This window comes from Camelus dromedarius, chromosome 17 (assembly GCF_036321535.1).
Source record: "Camelus dromedarius isolate mCamDro1 chromosome 17, mCamDro1.pat, whole genome shotgun sequence".
Classification (NCBI taxonomy): domain Eukaryota; kingdom Metazoa; phylum Chordata; class Mammalia; order Artiodactyla; family Camelidae; genus Camelus; species Camelus dromedarius.
In genome coordinates this window covers 905,717-924,807 of record NC_087452.1, presented here as the reverse complement: position 1 = coordinate 924,807, position 19,091 = coordinate 905,717, and the positions used below count along the sequence as shown (strand labels likewise).

The window sequence follows — 19,091 nt, the reverse complement described above, 5'->3', positions numbered from 1 at the left end:
CGTGCACGAGGTCCTGGGTGCAGTCCCAGTGCCCCATCAGAGTAAACCTACTCACCTCCCCACCTGGAAAAAATTTAAAAGTCTTAAAAAAAAAAAGACTGAGTTGAGACTAGTGTTTAGATTTAACTCCGTTTTATTAAAAACTAAAACCACAGAAACAAGAACTGAAAGTACAAACAAGAGAATGGGGAAACAGCAGGCAGCAGAACACGTGACCACAGCAAAGGTGACAAAGAGGCCTGGCTCCAAGACCCTCCTTCCCAGCTCACCACCACCTGACCCGAAGCCAACCCCTCCGCCAGGAGGGAGCCACGGCCGCAGGGCTGTGCTGACAGGTTGTGGCCCCCGCGGCACCCGCGCGCTCTACTCCCGGGAGCCAGAGAACCGGCAGGACACGGAACTCAGGCCACGAGGACAGCAGTTTTCGTCCCCTGCCGTGCTCGGACACCTAGGGCTGACCGCGACCCAAGGGGGGAGGTGAGCCAACCTCTGCAGGAACAGCAGCGTGGGGAGGCAGGCCCCCCAGACGGAGGGCGCAGGAAGTGAGCCTGGAGACAAACCCTGGGGCCGTGGGTGAAGCCAGAGCCCAGCCTCGCGGACGCTCAGAACTGCTGAAGGATCACCTTCCGCTTCAGGTCGTGGCTGAACCTGTTCATCCTGAACAGCTCGCTGTCGTAGAAGGCGGACAGGTTGTGCACGTTGATCTGACGAGCCTGCAACAGGGGCTGGCGTGAGCGCGGGCCGCCCGGAGTGCGTCCGCGCCACGGGGGAGGGGGGAAGCGGCGCCAGGTCGAGGGCGGGCCTGGAGCTGGACACAGCGCTCCGAGCGCGGCCGGCGGACTCGGACACGCTCCTTGGCTCCCCTGTGCCCCTCAGCTCTGCAGGATGAACAACAACAGGACTGACTTCCTTGGCTGCTGTCGAGATTAAAAGTGTACATGACAGTGCTCGGTCGGCCACCAGCACCGGGCAGGCGGCTCTCAGCCAGGCCGGTCCACTAACCACAGGGCCGAACGCTCCGCTGAAGGCAGAGCTCCGCGCTGAAGCACGTGCTGAGCATGCAGAGGTCCTGGGCCAACCCCCAGTGCCTCCAGCGAGCAAACAAGCAAATACACAAATAAAGAAACCTAATCACCTCAACCAAAAAAACCAAATCGAAAGACTGCTCGGCCCCCCAATGACTGACAGCCCGACAGCAAGCCCCACCCCAGCCGTGCCTACCTTGTCCACCAGGTCCTTCTCCGGCACCTCGATGGTGTCCTGCTGGGCCCCGAAGCGGTTGCGTTGATACGTCACCTGCTCTGCCACCAGCTGCTTCAGGATGAAGAGCAGCAGCTCGTTGTTGTCTCGGCGGAACGACAGGTATCGGGCGAACGTCTGTGCGGAGAAGAGCGGAGGTCAGCCGCCGCACCAGCGTGAGGCCGGGGCCGCGCGCCCCCGCGCACCCACACGCGCCCACCTTCCGCATGCTGCGCATGACGCTGAACTTCTGCGTGTCGATGAAGCTCTCCAGCATCACGCGGATGGCCATGTTAACGTCGTCCTCCAGCACGTAGTCCCGCAGGTGCATGCGCGCGTGCGCCTCCGCCATGCGGATCATGGACTCGATGTGCCGCACGGTGATGGGGATGCTGCCCGTCGCCTGGAGAGGGACAGCGTCAGGTCTCCCCGCGCGGAGCGGCAGGGAGCGGGGGCGGGGCACTGCTGGCCAGCACCCAGAGGCTCATCTAACCATCCTGGGGCAGCAGTGCTCACCTGAGCCGCCAGGTGGACCCACACTTCACTCCCCCCCCAGAGCAGAAAGGTGCCCAGTGACGCCCCTGCACTCTTGCACCCCGAGTGATGTGTTTGTTACCACAAGGTACTAGGAACTGCACAGTGCAGTGCAGCACAGCGAGGAAATAAAGCTGTGCTTCTGTGAAAACCAAGCCGAATGCTCTGAAAAGACTTGACCACGTTAAAAGTAGGAGAGAGGGAAGGAGGAATCACTGTCACGACTGGGTGGGTGAGCCCGGAGCCTAAAGAATTCTGCACTCCAACTGCTAGCAAACTGCCTTTAAATTCTCAGTTCAGCCCACATGTTCATTTGGGTGAGATTTACGCAAAGTCAAGGGGGAACTGAATCAGTGGCCCAACAGTGAGGACCTCGGCCCTCTACTGAGACAGGTAAGTGTACGTGCATTTAAGTTCCGGTCAAGGAAAGTATCACTTTTTAAGTCCTTCCTGCTCTAGGCCTCCGGACTCACTGACCGCACAGACCAGAAGGCTCTGCAGTGCGTGACTCTGCCTGCTCACCCCGCCCTCCCGGCCCCCGCCGGCCCTCACCATGGACTCCTTCCTCAGGTCGCTGTACATCTTGGCCACCTTGTCCTGGTCCATCTGGTTGAGCTTGGGGCGGACCTTCTCCTTGGCGTAGGTGATGTACTTCTTCAGGACCTCCTGCGGCAGGGGCTCCACGCCGTACGTGTTGGGCATGGCGGGCTCCGGGGCACCGCCCTGCCCGTCCTCCTTGTTGCTGGGGTGGTGTCGGACGTGGCTGCCGACCACAAACCGGGCCAGCATCTCATCCTAAGACGAGACGGAGAGGGAAGGAGCGGGTGAGCCCCGTGACCTGGCTTGGAGTAAGTCGGCTGACAGAAGAAATGAGAGCCGTGTGTGCTCGAGAATGTTCCCTAACCACAAGTGTCTTCCACCTGCTGCGTCAGGAGCTCCAGGGCCCCGCAGGGAGTGGGGCGCACCTCCTGGTGAAGGCAGGGGCCAGGACAGTGTCTGAATGACCAGAGAGAGAAGAGAGCGGGGTGGGGGATGGGGGCCCAGGGACACGTCTCCAGCTAAGGCCGTCCGAGCACCCCAGTCCGTTCCAGGAAAAGAGGAGTTGAAGGCCCTCGGGTGGAGGGGCAGGGGGATAGACAGAGGGGGAGCAGGAGGAGAGCGGCTCAGAGATGGCGCAAGGGCGGTGGACTCTGCAAGCAGGCTTGTGAGGAGTCGCTGGCTTCTGAGTGGAGGAGGCCAAATCGGCCATGAGAGTGACCGCGGGATGGGGCAGGAGGCTGCAAGGCGTCGGTTGCAGGGAAAAAGCTGGGACGCAGTTGTAGCAGACAGACACACAGGCAGTGAAGAGAGGTGGACTTGGGCCTGGTGGCCGTGTGTGGACTATGCTGGGTGGGCAGCTGGTGCGGGGGCAGATGAAGAGAAACAGAACTTCCAGACCAAGAACAAGAGTGGAAAACACAGGGCCCCCATGGCATGTGGCACAGCACAGCCCTGGGCCACACGCGAGGTCCCCAGACTTCCTGCAGAGACTGGGACGTGGGCTGGTACCTGGACTGGGTCCACCGTGTCCCTCACCACACACAGGATGTCGAAGCGAGAAACGATGGGCTCTGTGAGATCCACGTTTTCTGAGAAGGTGAGCGAGGGGTCGTAGCGGCCTCCTGCAACACAGGCATCTCCCTGTCAGGGCTGGTCCCAGACCCTCTCCTTCACTGCACAGAGCTCTTCCCAGCCCACGTCGCTCCAGCGACAGGAGGGGAACCCGGAGGGTGGACAAAGCACCCAGTGGTGCCCTGAGACTGCTTCACTCTCCCCACCAGGAAAAGCCAGCAACAAGGTGGGCAAGGGAACCAGATCTCTGAGCGCTTACTGTCTGAGAGCAACTACCATATCTGCCCAATGTAATGCACGAAGTTCTCCTGTCTTCTGAGAAAACAGCCAAGGCTGGTTCTGAGCACAGGCTCAATGAAGCCCAGGTGTCCCGAGTCCCGCCTCCCCCCACGCCCCGGGAGCGCATTCTGTCGCCCAAGTCCCTCCTCAGGCTCTGTGACGGGGGAGGGTGCTGCGGGCACTGGATTCCCAAAGGTGGGGGTGCCTCTCGGTCCCGTCCCCACTGTGTACCTATGGGGTTGGCGGCGGCAATGACGGTGCAGCGAGCCTGCAGGGAGGTGACGATGCCGGCCTTCGAGATGGAGATGCTCTGCTGCTCCATGGCCTCGTGGATGCTAGTTCTGTCCTGGTCGTTCATCTGCGAGGGAGGCAGAGACAGGACTCCTGCCCCGTCCGCTCCCCACACCCCGAACCCCCTCACCTCCGGGCCCAGGGACATACCTTGTCAAATTCATCGATGAGACACACCCCTCGGTCGGCCAGCACCAGGGCCCCGGCTTCCAGGGTCCACTCCCTGCTGACCGGGTGCCGCTGGACATAGGCCGTGAGGCCCACAGCTGAGGCGCCCTGGCCGGTGGTGAAGATGGCTCTGCTGGACACTTTCTCGATGTACTTGAGGAACTGAGACTTGGCCGTGCCGGGGTCCCCGCACAGGAGCACGTTGATGTCGCCACGCACCTTGTGCTTGCCACCTGGAGCGGCAGGGCCGAGGGTGGAGACGGGAGGTGAGGGCTGCGGGACGAGCGGGATCGTCTCGTTTCCCTGCCTGCCCACTACGTACGGCAAAGTGACATCCCTCCTAGAAGGGGAGGGACACCCAAGGCCAGCAGCCCCGTCTGAGCATGGAGCCCAGAGAAACGGTGCACGAGGGGGTGCGTGTGAAGATGCTCTTTTAACGTGAACACTGGGGCCGTGCGCGCTCTCCAATAGGAAAGACAGCTGAGCGCAGCACAGGACAAGCAAGGGCCAGGACATGGGTCAGTGACCTCAAGGCATAACTCGCTCTGTGGGCGCCAATGTGAAACGACGCCAAAGATGTGCTGGTGAGGGAAGGCTGCTGGCAGGACCACGCTTGCAGACAGCAACGCACACAGCACGGGGAGCTCTACCGAATGTGTTGTGATGAGCCGCAGTGGGAAAGAAACTGAAAACACATATACATACACACACACCTGTAACTGAAATGCTCTGCTGTACTGACCTGACACTAATGTTTTAAATCAACGACACTTCAATAAAAAACAGGAATTAAAAATACATAAATTCTCTATCAGCACACGTGTAAGCCACGTGAGGCCACACGAAGGTCTGCTCTGCATGCCACACACCGACCAGGTGACCTGCAGGGCAGGACCCTGATGAGAAGGCGAGGTGGACGGAGGCTGCAGCCTCTCTGTGACCTCTGCCACCTTAGGAAGAGGACATGACATAATGCACACTCGCCAGTCACTTCTGCGGTAACCCACAAGTGGCGTCCCAGCCGCGGGTGCTCTCCCTCCAGTGATGGAGCCGCACGCACTCTGCCTGCCGCCCGTGGGCACGTCCTCCTCTCCGCGCTCCCAGGACCTGAGGAAGCAGCCCCCTGCTCACCTGGGTTCTTGGGCTCCCCTCCGAACAGAGCCAGTGCCAGCCCTCTCTTGATGTCTTCGTGGCCGTAGATGGACGGGGCGATGCTGGCAAAGATCTGCAGGGGTAAGGGGTGGCAATGGGACCAGGACCTGATGCACACGCCACCCCTGCTCTGGCCCAGAGCGCCCACCCACGGCTGCAGGATTCCACCGCCAGAACCTTACACCTGGACTCTCTGCTTCGCGATTCTCTGGCTCTTCCCGAGACTCACAGAACCCTGGCCTGACCCTTCACTTCATCCTGTCCCAGGGCCACCCAAGGCTGCAGACCAGGAGCAGGAGACGAGACCCGCCCAGCATGGGGGTGGGGGGCTCTGTGGCCAGCCTGGCCCATGCTCCCAAATGGAAAAGCGCTCATGGGGAGGGGTGTGATGTTGACGTGAGGCGGGTCCACCAGGAAGCCAGGTCGAAGCTCCCCCCCCCCCGCTTGACAAAGAGTGGCACACAAATGCCACGAGAACTTACAGGTAAAAGCAGACGCAGCAGAGCCGTCCTGCCGGGAGGAGACAGTTCCCCTTCCTCTGCTCCACCTCTCAGCCCCTGTGCTGTGCCCACATTCCCCTCCTCACGGGTCAGAGGCGGCGGCTGGGACAGCACCAGCCCCGGGGCGTCAGGCTGCAGGTGGGGAGGCCGGTCCCACTGTCCCACCCGCACACCCTCCAGGTGCCCTGGGAGCTGGAGGCTAGGGGGCCTGGAATGGGGTCAGCAGTCTGTCTGTATGTGGCCGCTCCGCATCACTGCCAGGGGCCAGTGAGACCAGCAGGTCCCTCTGGAGACAGGATCCGTGGCACCACTGGCCCTGCCAGAAGTGCCTTGGGCCACTGTGTTGTCGTGAGTCAGGAGCGGAAGCCAGTTTTCACAGCATGTCTCCCTTTGTTGGTTCTTTCCTTGCCCCGAAATCGACTGCAAACCCAGCCCCAGGGGAGGCAGCACGGCACTTCGTGGCTAATGACAGCCCAGGCCTGGGCGGCTAGAGGCTGACGTCTCCAGTACTACTGCCCTGGGGCTGGCGGGGAAGGGCCGAGTCCAGGCCCGGGGCATGAGATGTGCAGGACGGCCTGCAGGACTTACACCAGGCAGCAGGGAAGCTCCCGTCCACGGGGCAGGACCACGTGAACAGGCTCACTGGCAGAAACGGACACGGGGCAGCAGCTGGCTGGTAACCACGGCTGAAACCTCAGTGACGGTTAAGTCCGTCACTCACACTGCCACTCAAGCTCCCCGCGGGCGGTGACCCTCGCGTTATTTTGAAAACTGGGAAGTAAAGGGAAATCAGCATCATCCTGCTTTTCCTGCAGGAGCTCCGCCTGGATGTCAAGTAGCTAATGAAGGGGAGTTTCTCTGCACGTAAGTGTCCCAGCAAACAAACGGAGGAGGAGCTGGAAGTGGAAGATGCTCCTCCTGCAACCCCAGTGAGCACAAGGACGGGGCCAAGCGTCACCAGTGGCTGTGACGTCAGAGACAAGCGGGGGGAGCTTGCTGCAGCCCCCACCCAAGAGGAAAGTCAGCCCCGAGTCTGATCACGCCTTGGAATGTGGATTCACAGAGAACAGGGGACAGAGGAGTGTGTTCCACGGGGACACAACTGGCAACACCGAGACTGTGGAGGCCTCGACACGGCAAACGACCCGGTTCCTCCCACAAAAAACTGCAGGAAAAGAAAGGACAGAGAGGAGACCTAAGGATGAGAGGCATGTGAGTCGTCACAGCAGGTGGACCCGGCCAGGCCGCTGCCGGGGAAACACGGACACCAGGCCACCCCGAAACTGCGGAGCCACAGCTGTTGCATAAGAGCTCCAGAAACACAGACGTAGTTACGGGGAAACTCACTGGGTCTGTTTCACGATAACAGGGCAGGAGGCCCAGCCCAGAGACAGACTGGCCACCACCTGGATGCCTGGAGAAGCGGGCAAAGGACATGCGGGGTCGCAGCACCACTCCCGCACGTCTCAATTTCTGCAGGAAAAGCTTTCAAAGTGGGCCAGGCTCTGAGCTGGGCTCCCCTGGAACTCACGATAACCCAACGCTAACAAACATGCCCTCCACATCGTGGGGACTGCACAGAGAGGGAGCAGGGACTGAAGCTGGACGGCCAGGGTGGACAGCCTAGCTCTGCCACGTAGGAGCCACGTGACATGGGCATCTCACTTAATCCCCTGCACTTCAGGTCGTCCACCAAAAAAGTGGGCACAGCTGACCCACTACAGGATTACTGCCGTGATCTGGGACGGTGCGGTGCCAAGCAGACACTCCGTGCTCAGAACACACCCCGATGCGCTCATCAAACCCACATCTGTCGTGGAGGGCGGCAGTGGCTGTGGATCTCATCCTCCTGTACGTTGCGTGGGTGTCCCAGGACCGCCCGCTGCTGGCTCCTCGGCACCCAGGCCATTTCTGAGCGGCTCTGGTACAGGGCACCTTGCAGGATGAGGTAATGTCTCCCCCAGGACCAAGGGCAGCGGCTTGCTTCTGCTCGCTCTGCCCGGCAGGCTGCCCGGCTTGGCTCCTCCCTGTAAAGGAGCCGCGGGTTGGGGGCCTCCCTGGGGGGGCTGGATGGCAAGGTGGCCGCCATGCCAATCTCACGCTGCTCGTGGCACCCGGGCTGACCAGTTTACTTTGAGAACTGACAGGGCAACGTAGCGGCTGGTAGGAAGGGTGACGTCAAAGCCAGACCTGCCAGGAGCAACGCCTGTTCCACACGCTTACTCCATTTACCCCATCACCACCTGGCTCCCCCATGACGGAGGAGAGACAACACCTGCTGCCAGAGGCAGGGCGGGGCCTGACCCCGGCTCCCCATACTCCTAGTTCTTGTGCGCACCAGACGGCACCCAGGTGGAGTCTAACACGGGGCCCCAGAGCTGTTCACCCTCCCGCTGGCCCTCTGTGCTTCCCCCCGTGCACGGTCCCAGCGCCGCCGTCCAACTTCTGCATTAACCGCTGCAGACAGTATCCCCATCTCGTTCTCACGCCTGCGGGCGGTCCATCTGATCACACTGAGGACGACACCAAAACCCAAACCCAAGTCCAGCCTCAGACTGCACCAGCCTCCTGTTCTTCAAAACCTAAGCCTCAGACATGCGTCCCTGGAATGTTTCGCCCCGACAGCGGCCAGGGCCCACGGAATCACATGCCGTGGGCAGCAAGCCGAGTCGCAGACCGGAGTCGTGCAGGCTGGAGAGACTAGGGCCCTGAATGGCGGGCTGACAGGAGGGCGCCCATCTGAAAGGGCTGCTGCCACAGACCGGGGACTGACCGGCACCCAGGCTTCTGTGTGAAACTGCTTGATCGCTAAAAAGTAATAACGCACTCAAACGCTAAAAAAAAGAGAGAAAGCAGAACCACCTGCCAGCCGGGGAAATCCCGCCAGCAGGGGGTGTGGGGCCTGCTGGCCACCAACCCGCAAACCTCCGGCTTAAACAGTTCAAGTAAGTCTGGTCATCTGGGGACCTTGCCTGTCGTTCCTTTAATTTGCTCCAATGTTGCAGAGCGAGCCGTCTACGCCTCCATCCAAGCTACTGGTGACAACAGCCACCCTAACCGTGGACTCGCGATGAGCCCCTCCCCACAGGGCTCAGAGAAGCATCATGGGGGGCTGTCACCCTCTCCAACCCAGGGGTCACTGAGGTCGAACAGCCACAACTGCGACCCGGCTAGTCAGACAGGTGGGCAGCGGAAGAAAGGCTCTGGAGGCGAAGACAGCAGAGAGGCAGGGAGCCTGCGTCGGCACGAGGCACACACGGGGCTGCCGTGCGCAGGGTGCAGGCGTGTGGCGTCCACGACACTCTCCTCACTCAGAGGGGAGGCTGGTGGCTGAATTCACGGCAGAGGGAAGGACAGCACAAGGAGAGCGTTCTAGAAGCACGTGCCCGCCCACCTGCACATCAGGGGTGTGTGCGGACGGGCTGACACTTGCACACGGGCACAGCGCGTCCACCCACCCTGAGAAGCTGGCCCACACGCTCCGCAGAGATTCCGAAAGCTCATTTACCACGGTAGCATGGGTTCTCCTCTGGGAGGGGTGAGGGAGGTCTTTCTGGGACCCCGGTGAAGAAGGAGACCCGCGGGGCCCCCCCGAGCTTGAGGGCGGCCCAGGTGGGCTCCGAGGCCTGAGCAAGCCGGCGGGACCGCAGGTCCTGTCCTCCCGAGGCTGGGGACTCCTGCCTCCCCCATGAGTCCCCCATCTTGGTGGACTCAGAAAGATGGCCCAATAGGAGTGCGGGGGTGCAGGGGTCCAGGCCCACTCGCTGAACAAGCCAGGTGAGTCGTGAGCTCTGGGGCAGCAGGGCAGAGCCCAGGGCGACAGCCGTGCTGTTCTGTGTGAATCACTAAACAGGAAGCGGAGAGCTGAGGGGGGAGGAGGACCGGGGCGCAGGAAGAGGAAGAAGACGGAGGACCGGGGGCCTGACCTGGGCGCCCAGGGGTGCGGGAATCCCATGACAAGAACTCAGCGCTCCACAGCTGACCCTCGAACGTGGGTTTGAACTGCACGGGTCCCCTTATACACGGATTGTCAACAGTGTGGGGGGCAGTGCCCCTCACCCCCTGCGCTGCTCAAGGGTCGCCTGTATTTGTCACCTGTATTTCTACAACGTAAACCCCCCTCCCCAACCCTCAGTAAAAGTGCCTACAGTTAAAAGCAAAACCAAACCCAGCAGCGCCAAGGCAGCGTTCTTCCTGGAGGAAGGACTGTCCATTAGGGCCTGAGGCCTGGGGACACCCACCAGACGAGCTGCCCCATCCATTTCCACTCAAGCCAGAGCTCGGCACCACCGGGTGAGTCCTGACCACTCCCGTTCTCGTCACTGGGGACACAGGCTCAGAGAGGCCAACCCCAAGTGGATTTATGCTCTTCCCCGAAGCACAGCCCATCAACACAAGTGCAGAGCTGACGCAAGAAGTTAAAAGGGAGCAAGGCTTCCAAGGCCTGGGAATCAAGACAGAGATTCCAGAGCAGCCTGGACAGTGAGCCCAGGTACCCGCTTCTCGCCGCGAGCCCCGCCCGGCCTTCCACCTGCCTTCTCCCCGATCTGCTGGTCCTTGGAGAGGCTGGTGATCATCTTCACGTCCTCATCGGTCAGCTCCCCCACGGCAACCTTGTTGTCCTTCTTGGCCACGTGGTTGGCTAGGATGACAGTGGCAAAGACAGGGAAGCCGTTGGCGGTATTGAGAGCCCCGTCGTAGTTGTTGTGGTAGATGCCAGTCAGCTCCTGCGGGGACAACACTGAAGGGTCAGGAGGACCACCTGCGGCCGGGAGCCAGCCCACCTCCTCACTGGCATCACCCACCCTCTCCTCCGGGTCCCCAGGCTACAGACTGGGAGACCAGTAACTCAGCAGAACCGCAGCATAGCTGTCCCCGACCCCAGTGTCCCATCCATCCTGGCCGTCCACCCCAAGGAGAAGCTCTCAGTCCCGAGGACTGGACAGCTGACCTCCTCAACTCCCCCGCTACCATGGCGACTCTCATCGGCTGCAGTGCTCACACCAACTTTCGCAGCAACGTGGCTCACCCACCCCCCAGCAACTTACTATCTCGTCTCCTGGCTTGCAGCTGTCCACCAGATCGGCGAGGAGGATGGCGTCCTTGGAGCGGGGCAGCCGGCCGGCCGCCACTTTGCCAGGACTCTCCTGAATTCGGATGCGCTGGTAGTTCTGGTAAATGGTCTGCACGGGACAAACACATGGTCATAGGGGCCAGTCCCTGTGACAGGGCAGGGGAGGACCCTGGACAGAGGCCTGAGCTCAGCTGAAGTCCAGCCGTACGGCCGTCCCTCCCTAAGGCAAGGCGCACTGGAATTTTAAACAGGTCAGTCTCCGGTTGCGGGCTGCCCAAGCGCACACCCGCAGGCTGCTCCTGGCACGGCGGCTCTGGCGGGCCACTTCTCAGAACCGCAGAGCAGTGAGGCGCAGCCCAGCAGCCACGGCCGCAGGGCAGTAGCAGGGTCTGGTGGCCACCCCAGGCGCTGTGACAAGCCCCTTTTCACAGTTGCAGCTGTTCATCTACAAAGGTGTATGTACATGCCCAAGGTCGTGAGGCCCAGAGGCCCTCGGTGGGGCCTCCTAAAAACAGCAATGCAGGGTCTAAGGTGGTTACAGAGCAGGGCCCCCAGCGAAAGGCACAGAGAAGCAGGTACCAGGCCTGGATGGGACTGTAGGCGCCCTGTGTGAGTGACAGGCTGGAAAGCAGGTGCCCCGCCCAGGGGGCAGCCAGGTGAAATGTGGGCCAAATTCTGCTAGATCTTCCCATTAAAAAAATAAAAGCTGTAAACTTTGATGTGTACCTAAAATCGTGTGGTTTTTCAAAATTGGCTTGGATTCATGAAAGCACCACGTGGGCCAAACTAAACAGGCTGACCAGATCGGTCTGGCTCGCCCCAGCGTGCGGCCAAGGCACACGGCACCTTGCCTTCTCCTGCGGCCACGGTGCCGGCCCTCGCACAGCCCCTGCGGAGGGCTGGCCCCTGCACTCACCTCTTCCATGTTGACCTCAAAGGGGCCAGTGGACTGGCACTCGGGGCAGGAGCCCGGCTTCACCTCCTGGCTCTGGGACTGGCAGAACGGCCCCAGCACGAAGCTGCACTTGCTGCAGCTGTACTTGACCATGCTGAGCTGGGGCAGGACGCCCGTGCAGCTGGTCACCACCCCGCTGGTGCGGATCAGCTGGTTCAGATGCAGCTGCCTGCGGAGATGAGGGCGCCGTTGGAGGCCTGGCGGGGGGGGGGGGGTACGCGGGACCCACACCCTCCGGATGGGTCAGGGCTACATGTGAGGGCCCCAAAACCTGGGGTCCAGCTTCCACCAGACCAGGCCACTCAATGGTGAGTGCTGTCTTCGGTCGCAGCCCACCCGCCCGCCCACACCACGTAGCTCTTCCGACTGACGCCTGAGCACCCAGGCCCTCAGCTCACCTCAGCGAGCGCAGCTCCTCCACCAGAGGCAGGTGGGAGATGCGCACATGGATGTGGCTGGCGATGCGGTCGTACTTGGGGTACATGGCCAGCACCACCTCCAGCGCGGCCTCGTCGAAGATTTGCAGCAGCTCTGCTGGCGCCTCAGGCAAGAAGTAGGCCAGGACGTGTTCCCTGGCAGCCAGGTCCTCGTAGTTCACCACCAGGCTCTCGCGGTTCTCTGGGTGCAGGTGGGCAGGAGGGAGACTCAGCACAGAGCTCAGCTGGGGCCGGAGGGGAGGGGACCCGCCCCTGCCCCTAACTCTGAGCCAGAGGCCCAGCTCTCACTTTTAAGCCTACTGGCCGTTAGCTACATGATTCAGGTAAGTGACATGTCCTGGGCCTCAACTTCTGCATCCGGGAATGGGGCTGTCACTCGGCGTGCCAAGTCACGGGAGGGGTTAAGTGGAACACTACCCGTGGGCGCCTACTACAAACTCAGGATGCCCACGAGGGCCAGGAGGGGAACCTATGAATAAACTGTCCAATGTCAGACAAGAAGGAGTGGAGAGGACAGTGGGGGGGGGGGGGGACCAAGACCCACATGCCATTAATTCCTCACACAGAAATGTGCTGCCACTTTCTGATCAAAGTAGTAATCCAGATTTTTACATAAAGTCTGCCAAATTTTAAGCCTGTCTAAAACCACTTCCGTGGTCCAGGTGTGGCCCCTGGGCTTGACACTCGACACTGTCTGAAAGATGAACAACTTGGGTTCCAGGTCTTGGCCCCCGCCCCCCAACGCTGGGCAAGTAGCTCCACGTCCCCTGCATGTCGCGGGGTTAGGGGTCAAAGTGCAGTCTGGAGGCCAGAACCTGCAGCCTCCACAAGGGCCTGGAGGGCGGGGAGGCAGGGAATGGAGCTGGGCCCTCAGAAATGGGTGGGTGGTCTGGGGGGCGGGTCCGATGGTGTTGAGTGGGTGGGGCCGATGGTGTGGCCTGCATCGTGAGTGGGCGGGGCCGACTCCAGGCTGGGGGCTAGAGGCGGCAGGATTCAGGGCAGCGGGGCGCACCTTTGCACATGTCGCTGATGCGCTCCTTGAAGACGTTGTGGCCGTGGCCGTCCACGTGGGTGCGCAGGAAGTTCTTAAACCGGTGGTGGATCTCCAGGCGCGGGCCCGCCAAGCTCACCCACTCGCGCACGGAGTGGCCCTTCAGGTCCTCCAGGTTCTCGATGCTCTCAATCATCTCCTCATCCTCGTCGCCATCCTCCGTGGCCCGCTCCACCTGGCGCCGCTTGCGACTGGGCCGCTCCTCATCCTCCTCGTCGCTGTCTGGGGGCCGCGGACACGCTCAGGGCCGTGTTCCCGGCACCTCCCTCCGCCTCCCACAGCCCCAGGTGCAGACCCCAAACCCACCATACAGGAGCCCGGGGCGCATGCGGCCCAGCCCCCGGCCCGCCTCCCGGTCGCGCTGCCGCATGACCCGCTCGGCCGCCTCGCGCTGACTGGCGGTCAGCTCCTCCACGTCCTCGTCGTCCGGGGCCAGCCCCTCGGGCTCGTAGAAGTCCAGCTCCGGCCTGGCACGGTAGTCCCTGAGAAGCCCCAAGGCAGAGCCTGTTAGTACCAAAAACCCTAAGCAAGACCCCACCCAGGATCTGGGCCTGCTCGCCAGGGCTCAGGAGCGCTGGCCAGGGTGGCAGGGACAGTCCCTGGGGCAGAAATACCCAAGGCTCAGAAAGGATCTCTGGTGGATCAGCACAGAAGGACACTCTGGCAGATGCCGCCACGTGCACCGAACTTGAAGGCACTGCACCCAGGCCAGTGGAACAAGCCAGTCACTAAACAGAAACCCTGGGTGACTCCGTTTGGGAAAAACAGTCCTAGAGACGACAGTGATGCATTTTTCCACAGTTAAAAAAAGGGAGCTGTGAGCACCAGTGAGAAAAAAGAATCGGAGGACCCACAAAACCTTCAGAGAGCCCACCCAGCCCCCCACGGGGAGGGACTCTCCCTGCACTCCTGCTGCAGGCATGCCGCTCCAAACCAGCCCTTCCACATGTCCACCTATCACACATCCAGGACTGATGCCTCAACAAGCAACCCCCAGAGCAAACACTGCTCCCTCCCTGCAATTTTGGGAGGCAGACATCACCACTCCAGCAGAAAGGTGAGGAAACCAAGGACTGGGGGGATGTGATCTTGGCCAACAGTCACTCAACAGAGCTGGGTGTCAAAATACGGCCAACAGATCACCAGCTGGTTCCGACAGCACATTAGCCCTATGACAGTCCTCTTGAACTCTCCCCTTCTTAGAGGAGGGGGTGATTTAGGGAGCTTTTTTCCTTGCCGTAAACTCTGTCAAACGACACTCTCAGAACGGATACTCCCAAACTGCCGACGCCAGAAACAGAACCCAGAGCCAGGTAAGTTTCTGGGCTGACTGCTTCCGAATTCTTAAGTGTTCTCAGGGAAAAGGTGTCTGTCTGACTCTAAGAATTTCAAGTCATGTGAAATGCCCTCAGCAAAATTCTGATGGGTCTATGAGAAAAAACTGATAAATCAGACTCAGGCAAAATTTAAAAACTTTGGATCTCAAAAAATACCATTTAAAAAAATTAAAAAGACAAGCCACAGATTGGGGAGAAAATACCTGCAAATCACATACCTGATAAAAGCCTTGCATCCAAAATGAGTTCCTAAAAAACTCTTACAACTCAATAATACGGTCAAGCAACCCAACAGAAAAACGGGCAAAAGGTCTGGCGACACTTCTCCGAAGACACACAAATGGCCAAGAAGCATGTGAAGGGACGCACAACATCACTGGACGTCAGGGAAATGCAGATCAAACCCAGCGAGGTACCGCCTCACACGCATTACGGTGGCCGTCACCAAGCCCCAGAAAACAGCAGGCACTGCGGAGAGCTCAGGGCAATCAGAGCCACACCCACCACTCATGGGAATGTAAGATGGTGCAGCTGCTTTGGAAGATAGCCTGGAGGTTCCTTGAAAAATTAACATAGAGTTGTCACATGACCCAGTAATTCCATTCCTCAGAACTGGAATTTCATCCCAAGAGAATTCGAAACATGTTCACATAAAAAATTCATACCAGCACTGTTCATAACAGCTAAAAAGTACAGAGAACCAAACGTCTACCAACTGATGAATGGATACACAAAATGTGGTCTAGCTCTCCAACGGAGTATTACCCAGCCACGAAAAGGAATGAGGTACTGACATGTCTGCCAATGTGGACGGACCCTGAAAACCATGGTAAGTGAAAGCCGGTCACAAAAGGACACACATATCATATGGGTACACACTTACAGGAAATGGCCCAAACTGGCAAATCCAAAGAAACAGAAAGTAGACTACTGGTGGCCTAGGGGTGGGGAAGGGAATGGGACTAACTGTAAACAGGCACAGGGGATGTTACTGGGATGATGGAAATATTCTAAAACTGGACTGCGGTGATGGCTGTGCAAGTCAGGAAATTTACTAAAAAGCACTCAATTATATTCTTATAAGAGGTATATTTCATACTATGTAAAGTATAGCTCGGTGAAATTGTTTTTTAAAAAGCCACAAAACCAAAATCTAACTGGGCCTGGAGTCCTCAGGTACCTCTATCCAGAGGCCCTTGCAAGGGCGTCTTGTTCTCTGAGGAGGAGGAGCAGGGAGGGGCGGATGGAGGGTGGGTGGAGGGAGGGGCGTTCTGCCTTAACAGCCCCCCAGAGGGAAGCTGTTCTGGCCTAGCCAGACACCTCATTCCTTCCACAGTCTGGCCTGGGCTGCACACTCAGGCTCATCGTCTGGAGTGATGGGGCTCAAAGCCAAGGTCCAACTGTGGACCGTGAAAGAGGCCCCTGGAAGTCCCTCCAGTGCTCCCAAAGGCCACGCCCCACGAACTGTGGGATGGCCTGACCAGTCCTCTCAAACACACCCAGTTTGGTAGCCTTGACTCAGAGTAAAGCGGGCCCCGAAGCAGGATCTCAGGGAGGCTCCTGGGCGTTCAGACAGTTCTACCACTAACAGACGGACCAGATCCTGGTTGTAAATACAGGTAAAGCAGCAGTGGGAACCTAACCCTGCTCGCTCACAGAATGCACTCCACTAACTCAGCATTAAACCTCGAGAACCCTCAGTACATATGTGTACGTTTATTAAGTGTGAACACAGGGCCTGTACAGATCAGGCACATTTGCTGAGTTTAATCTAAATCCTGATTAACCAGCCCCCCCGCCCCAGTTTCTCTGAAGTTGCAGAGAAATTCTTGGCTGCCTGTTTCCTTTCCTTCCCAGCTGGCATCCCTGGTGTGGCCCTCGATTAGAGCCCCTGCGTTCCCTAGGTGGCATGTCTCACAGAGCTGGGGCGTACCCAGGCCTGGGTGTCCAGTCTAACTAGATACAGCCGGCTACCTGGACACACTGTGGCCTCCCCAGACCCTGGACCAAGATCAAAGGCAAGGAGGCTGTGACTCATCTGCTTCCCCAGGACCCAAAGCAAGGTTGCCAGACACACAACAGACTCCCTGCAAAGCTCTGAGGCACGCAGGGCCTTGAACACCTACCTTTCCATGCCATCTCCGAAAAGCTCCTCTCCATCCTCTTCCTCCTCCTCCAGGGGCCCCTCTGTGCCCAACAGCCCCTCCGACTCATCCTCAAAGGGAGGAAGGTCTCGGCCAGGGCTGGAGGTCAGGGCATCCGCACGCCGGGAGCTTCGCCCAGGACTGGAGGTGAGAGGGTCGTTGCCTCGACGGCGCAGGGCGGGGCTGGATGCCACTGTGAAGGACTCAGATGATTCCTGCAGGTGTAAATGGATTGAAGGTGAGCGCTGACTTACCTTCCGGTACGTCGACCCTCCGCACTAGTGACCCTGTCTTTCAACAACGCAAACCCCTTCCAGCCTCCAGACTTTGCACCTGCTGTTCCCGTTGCCTGGAATGCTCTGCGCCAATGGCTTCGCAACACCCGGACCAGCTCAAGGACCAGCTCCTCAAACAGTCCGTCATTCACCTTGGCCTGTTTTCTCCATGACAAACCACCGAGGCTACCTCATTTGCTGATTTGCCTGCTTACCGCCAACTCCCTTCATCTGCACTCATTCCCACCCATCTGAGGACCCAGTGCACCAGGAGCTCCTTTGGGAGGCGGGATACCAGGGCGGCCACAACATGAAGGGTGTGAAACCCAGACTGGTGGAGACAGACAATAGGCACGACTGCGGACAAAAGCCAGTACAGTAGGGAGGACCCGAGGGCGCGGGCTGGGCTCGGCCGGGGGCCCAGGCTCCCGGGGCTGAGGGGCCGCGGGCCCTGAAGCCCGCACGACGGGAGCGCAGAGGTAAGGAGGCCCGTCCCGGTGGGCCGGGGCAGGGGCGAGAAGCGCAGCCCCCCGCCGCCCGCTCGCAGGCACGCAGACCCCCGCGCCCCGGCCGCGCTCACCGCCATCGCCGCGCCGCGCTCCTCTCTGCTCCGCCCGCAACAACCAGTTTTCGCGCGAAAAGTGGCTGGCCCACGTGACCACCCGAGCCCGGGAAGCGTCTGAAGCAGCCCGATGTCACGACGTCGGCGTCGACCTTCGTCACGCCGGCGCTCCGGGGCGGGCCCGAGGGCGAGGCCCCGCCCCCGCCGCCCGAGGCCCCGCCCCCGCCGCCCGAGGCCCCCGCCCCACCTGCGCTCTGCACTCTGCGCTCCGCGCTAACGGGTCCAGCCACGGCGATGGGGCTGGTGCGGAGGCTGGTTCCGGGCAGTGAGGAACAGCCCCGCCTACCGGCTTCGCGACCTCGGTCACGCTGTGGCCGTTTTACAGACGAGGCAGCTGAGGCTCGGAGCGTTGTTTTCTGAGGTCTTCTTACTGTGTCATGTCAAGTCCTCCAAAAGCTCAGGCTGAGTCCTTGAAGCGCCCGGAGGCCCAGGATTCTAGGAGGCCACGTAGCGGGGTTATCCTCCGAAAGAGCCGAGGTGCAGCGGTGTTCCCCTTAGAAAGATCGTCGTGCACAGACATGTGGAGAGCATGGCACCATGGCCATCTGCAAGCAATTCCCTAGTGCTGGTTAAACAGCTTGTGATGCCCAGGGAGAGGCTTGAGGTTGGAAAGCCCAGGTGACAAAAGGTCGCCCAGTCTTCTGAAGGCAGTGGAGAGCCAGAGAAGGGTTTCGAGCAGGATTGGACATGAGCCGTCCTCAGTTTTAGGAGAATGCCTCAGGCTGCCTTAAGTGGAGGTGGACTGAAACAGGTTGGCAGCGGTTACAGTCTGTACTCTGAATCTGCTTTTCAACCTACGGATGGATAGAAAAAAATTTTTTTAATTCTAGAAAGTTCCAAAAATCAGACCTTGATTTTGCTGTAAGCCGGTAACTATTTACCCAGCATTTACACTGTATTTATGCCTTTTTGCACAACATTTACATTAACTAGGTATTACAAGTAATCTAGAATGACGAAGTATACAGGAAGATGTGCAATGCAAATATTGCCCCATTTTAAATAAGGGGCTTGAGCATCCTTGAATTTTGGTATTTGCAGATAGCCTGAAACCAGTCCCGTAAGGATACAGACCTCGGTGATTCTATGACATTGCATGCACTTTGCGTCTGACCACTGCGCACAACGTTACTGACTCTTTATTTTCGGATTCCTATTACCATCAGGGAGCCCAGTTCTGCAGCACCGTCTCCTCCTGTCTGCCGTGCCTAGGGAGGGTAACCACCCGAGCCTGGTGCAGGGCAGGTGGAGAACCCAGGAATCAGGTCATTATTACAGTACCATTTATGGAAATTCGCTGATGCCACACCCTGTCCTGTGTGCAGAGGACTGCATTAAGTGAGTGCTCTTCTGCCCTGAAGGGAGGGCTGACACAGATACCCTCATTACCCCACAAATAAAGTCCCACAGAAACCTACGTGT

General features: G+C 59.5%; 1 protein-coding gene across 2 annotated transcripts; it reads right to left on the bottom strand.

The window, feature by feature from the left end:
- Positions 1 to 115: 115 nt before the first annotated feature.
- Positions 116 to 17,874, bottom strand: MCM2 (minichromosome maintenance complex component 2). Of its 2 annotated transcripts, none has more exons than XM_064496154.1 (16): positions 17,857 to 17,874; positions 16,755 to 16,987; positions 13,598 to 13,773; positions 13,253 to 13,513; positions 12,202 to 12,421; positions 11,765 to 11,972; positions 10,823 to 10,957; positions 10,310 to 10,501; positions 5,254 to 5,347; positions 4,105 to 4,355; positions 3,895 to 4,021; positions 3,322 to 3,434; positions 2,326 to 2,568; positions 1,460 to 1,642; positions 1,222 to 1,377; positions 116 to 713 (listed from the first exon to the last, which is right to left on the bottom strand). In XM_064496154.1, the coding sequence occupies exons 2-16, from the start codon at positions 16,760 to 16,762 to the stop codon at positions 603 to 605; spliced, it is 2,478 nt and encodes an 825-aa protein (XP_064352224.1). In that variant the 5' UTR covers positions 16,763 to 16,987; positions 17,857 to 17,874; the 3' UTR covers positions 116 to 602. The 2 variants fall into 2 exon arrangements, with proteins under 2 accessions (XP_064352224.1, XP_031326946.1); XM_031471086.2 differs by lacking the exon at positions 17,857 to 17,874 and adding an exon at positions 17,628 to 17,793.
- Positions 17,875 to 19,091: the final 1,217 nt, after the last annotated feature.

Coding starts and splice junctions, on each gene's coding strand:
- MCM2 (XM_031471086.2), bottom strand. Junction 4,022..4,104: donor TCATCGATGAATTTGACAAG/GTATGTCCCTGG, acceptor CCTCCCTCGCAG/ATGAACGACCAGGACAGAAC. Junction 2,569..3,321: donor ACACGGTGGACCCAGTCCAG/GTACCAGCCCAC, acceptor GTCTCGTCTTAG/GATGAGATGCTGGCCCGGTT.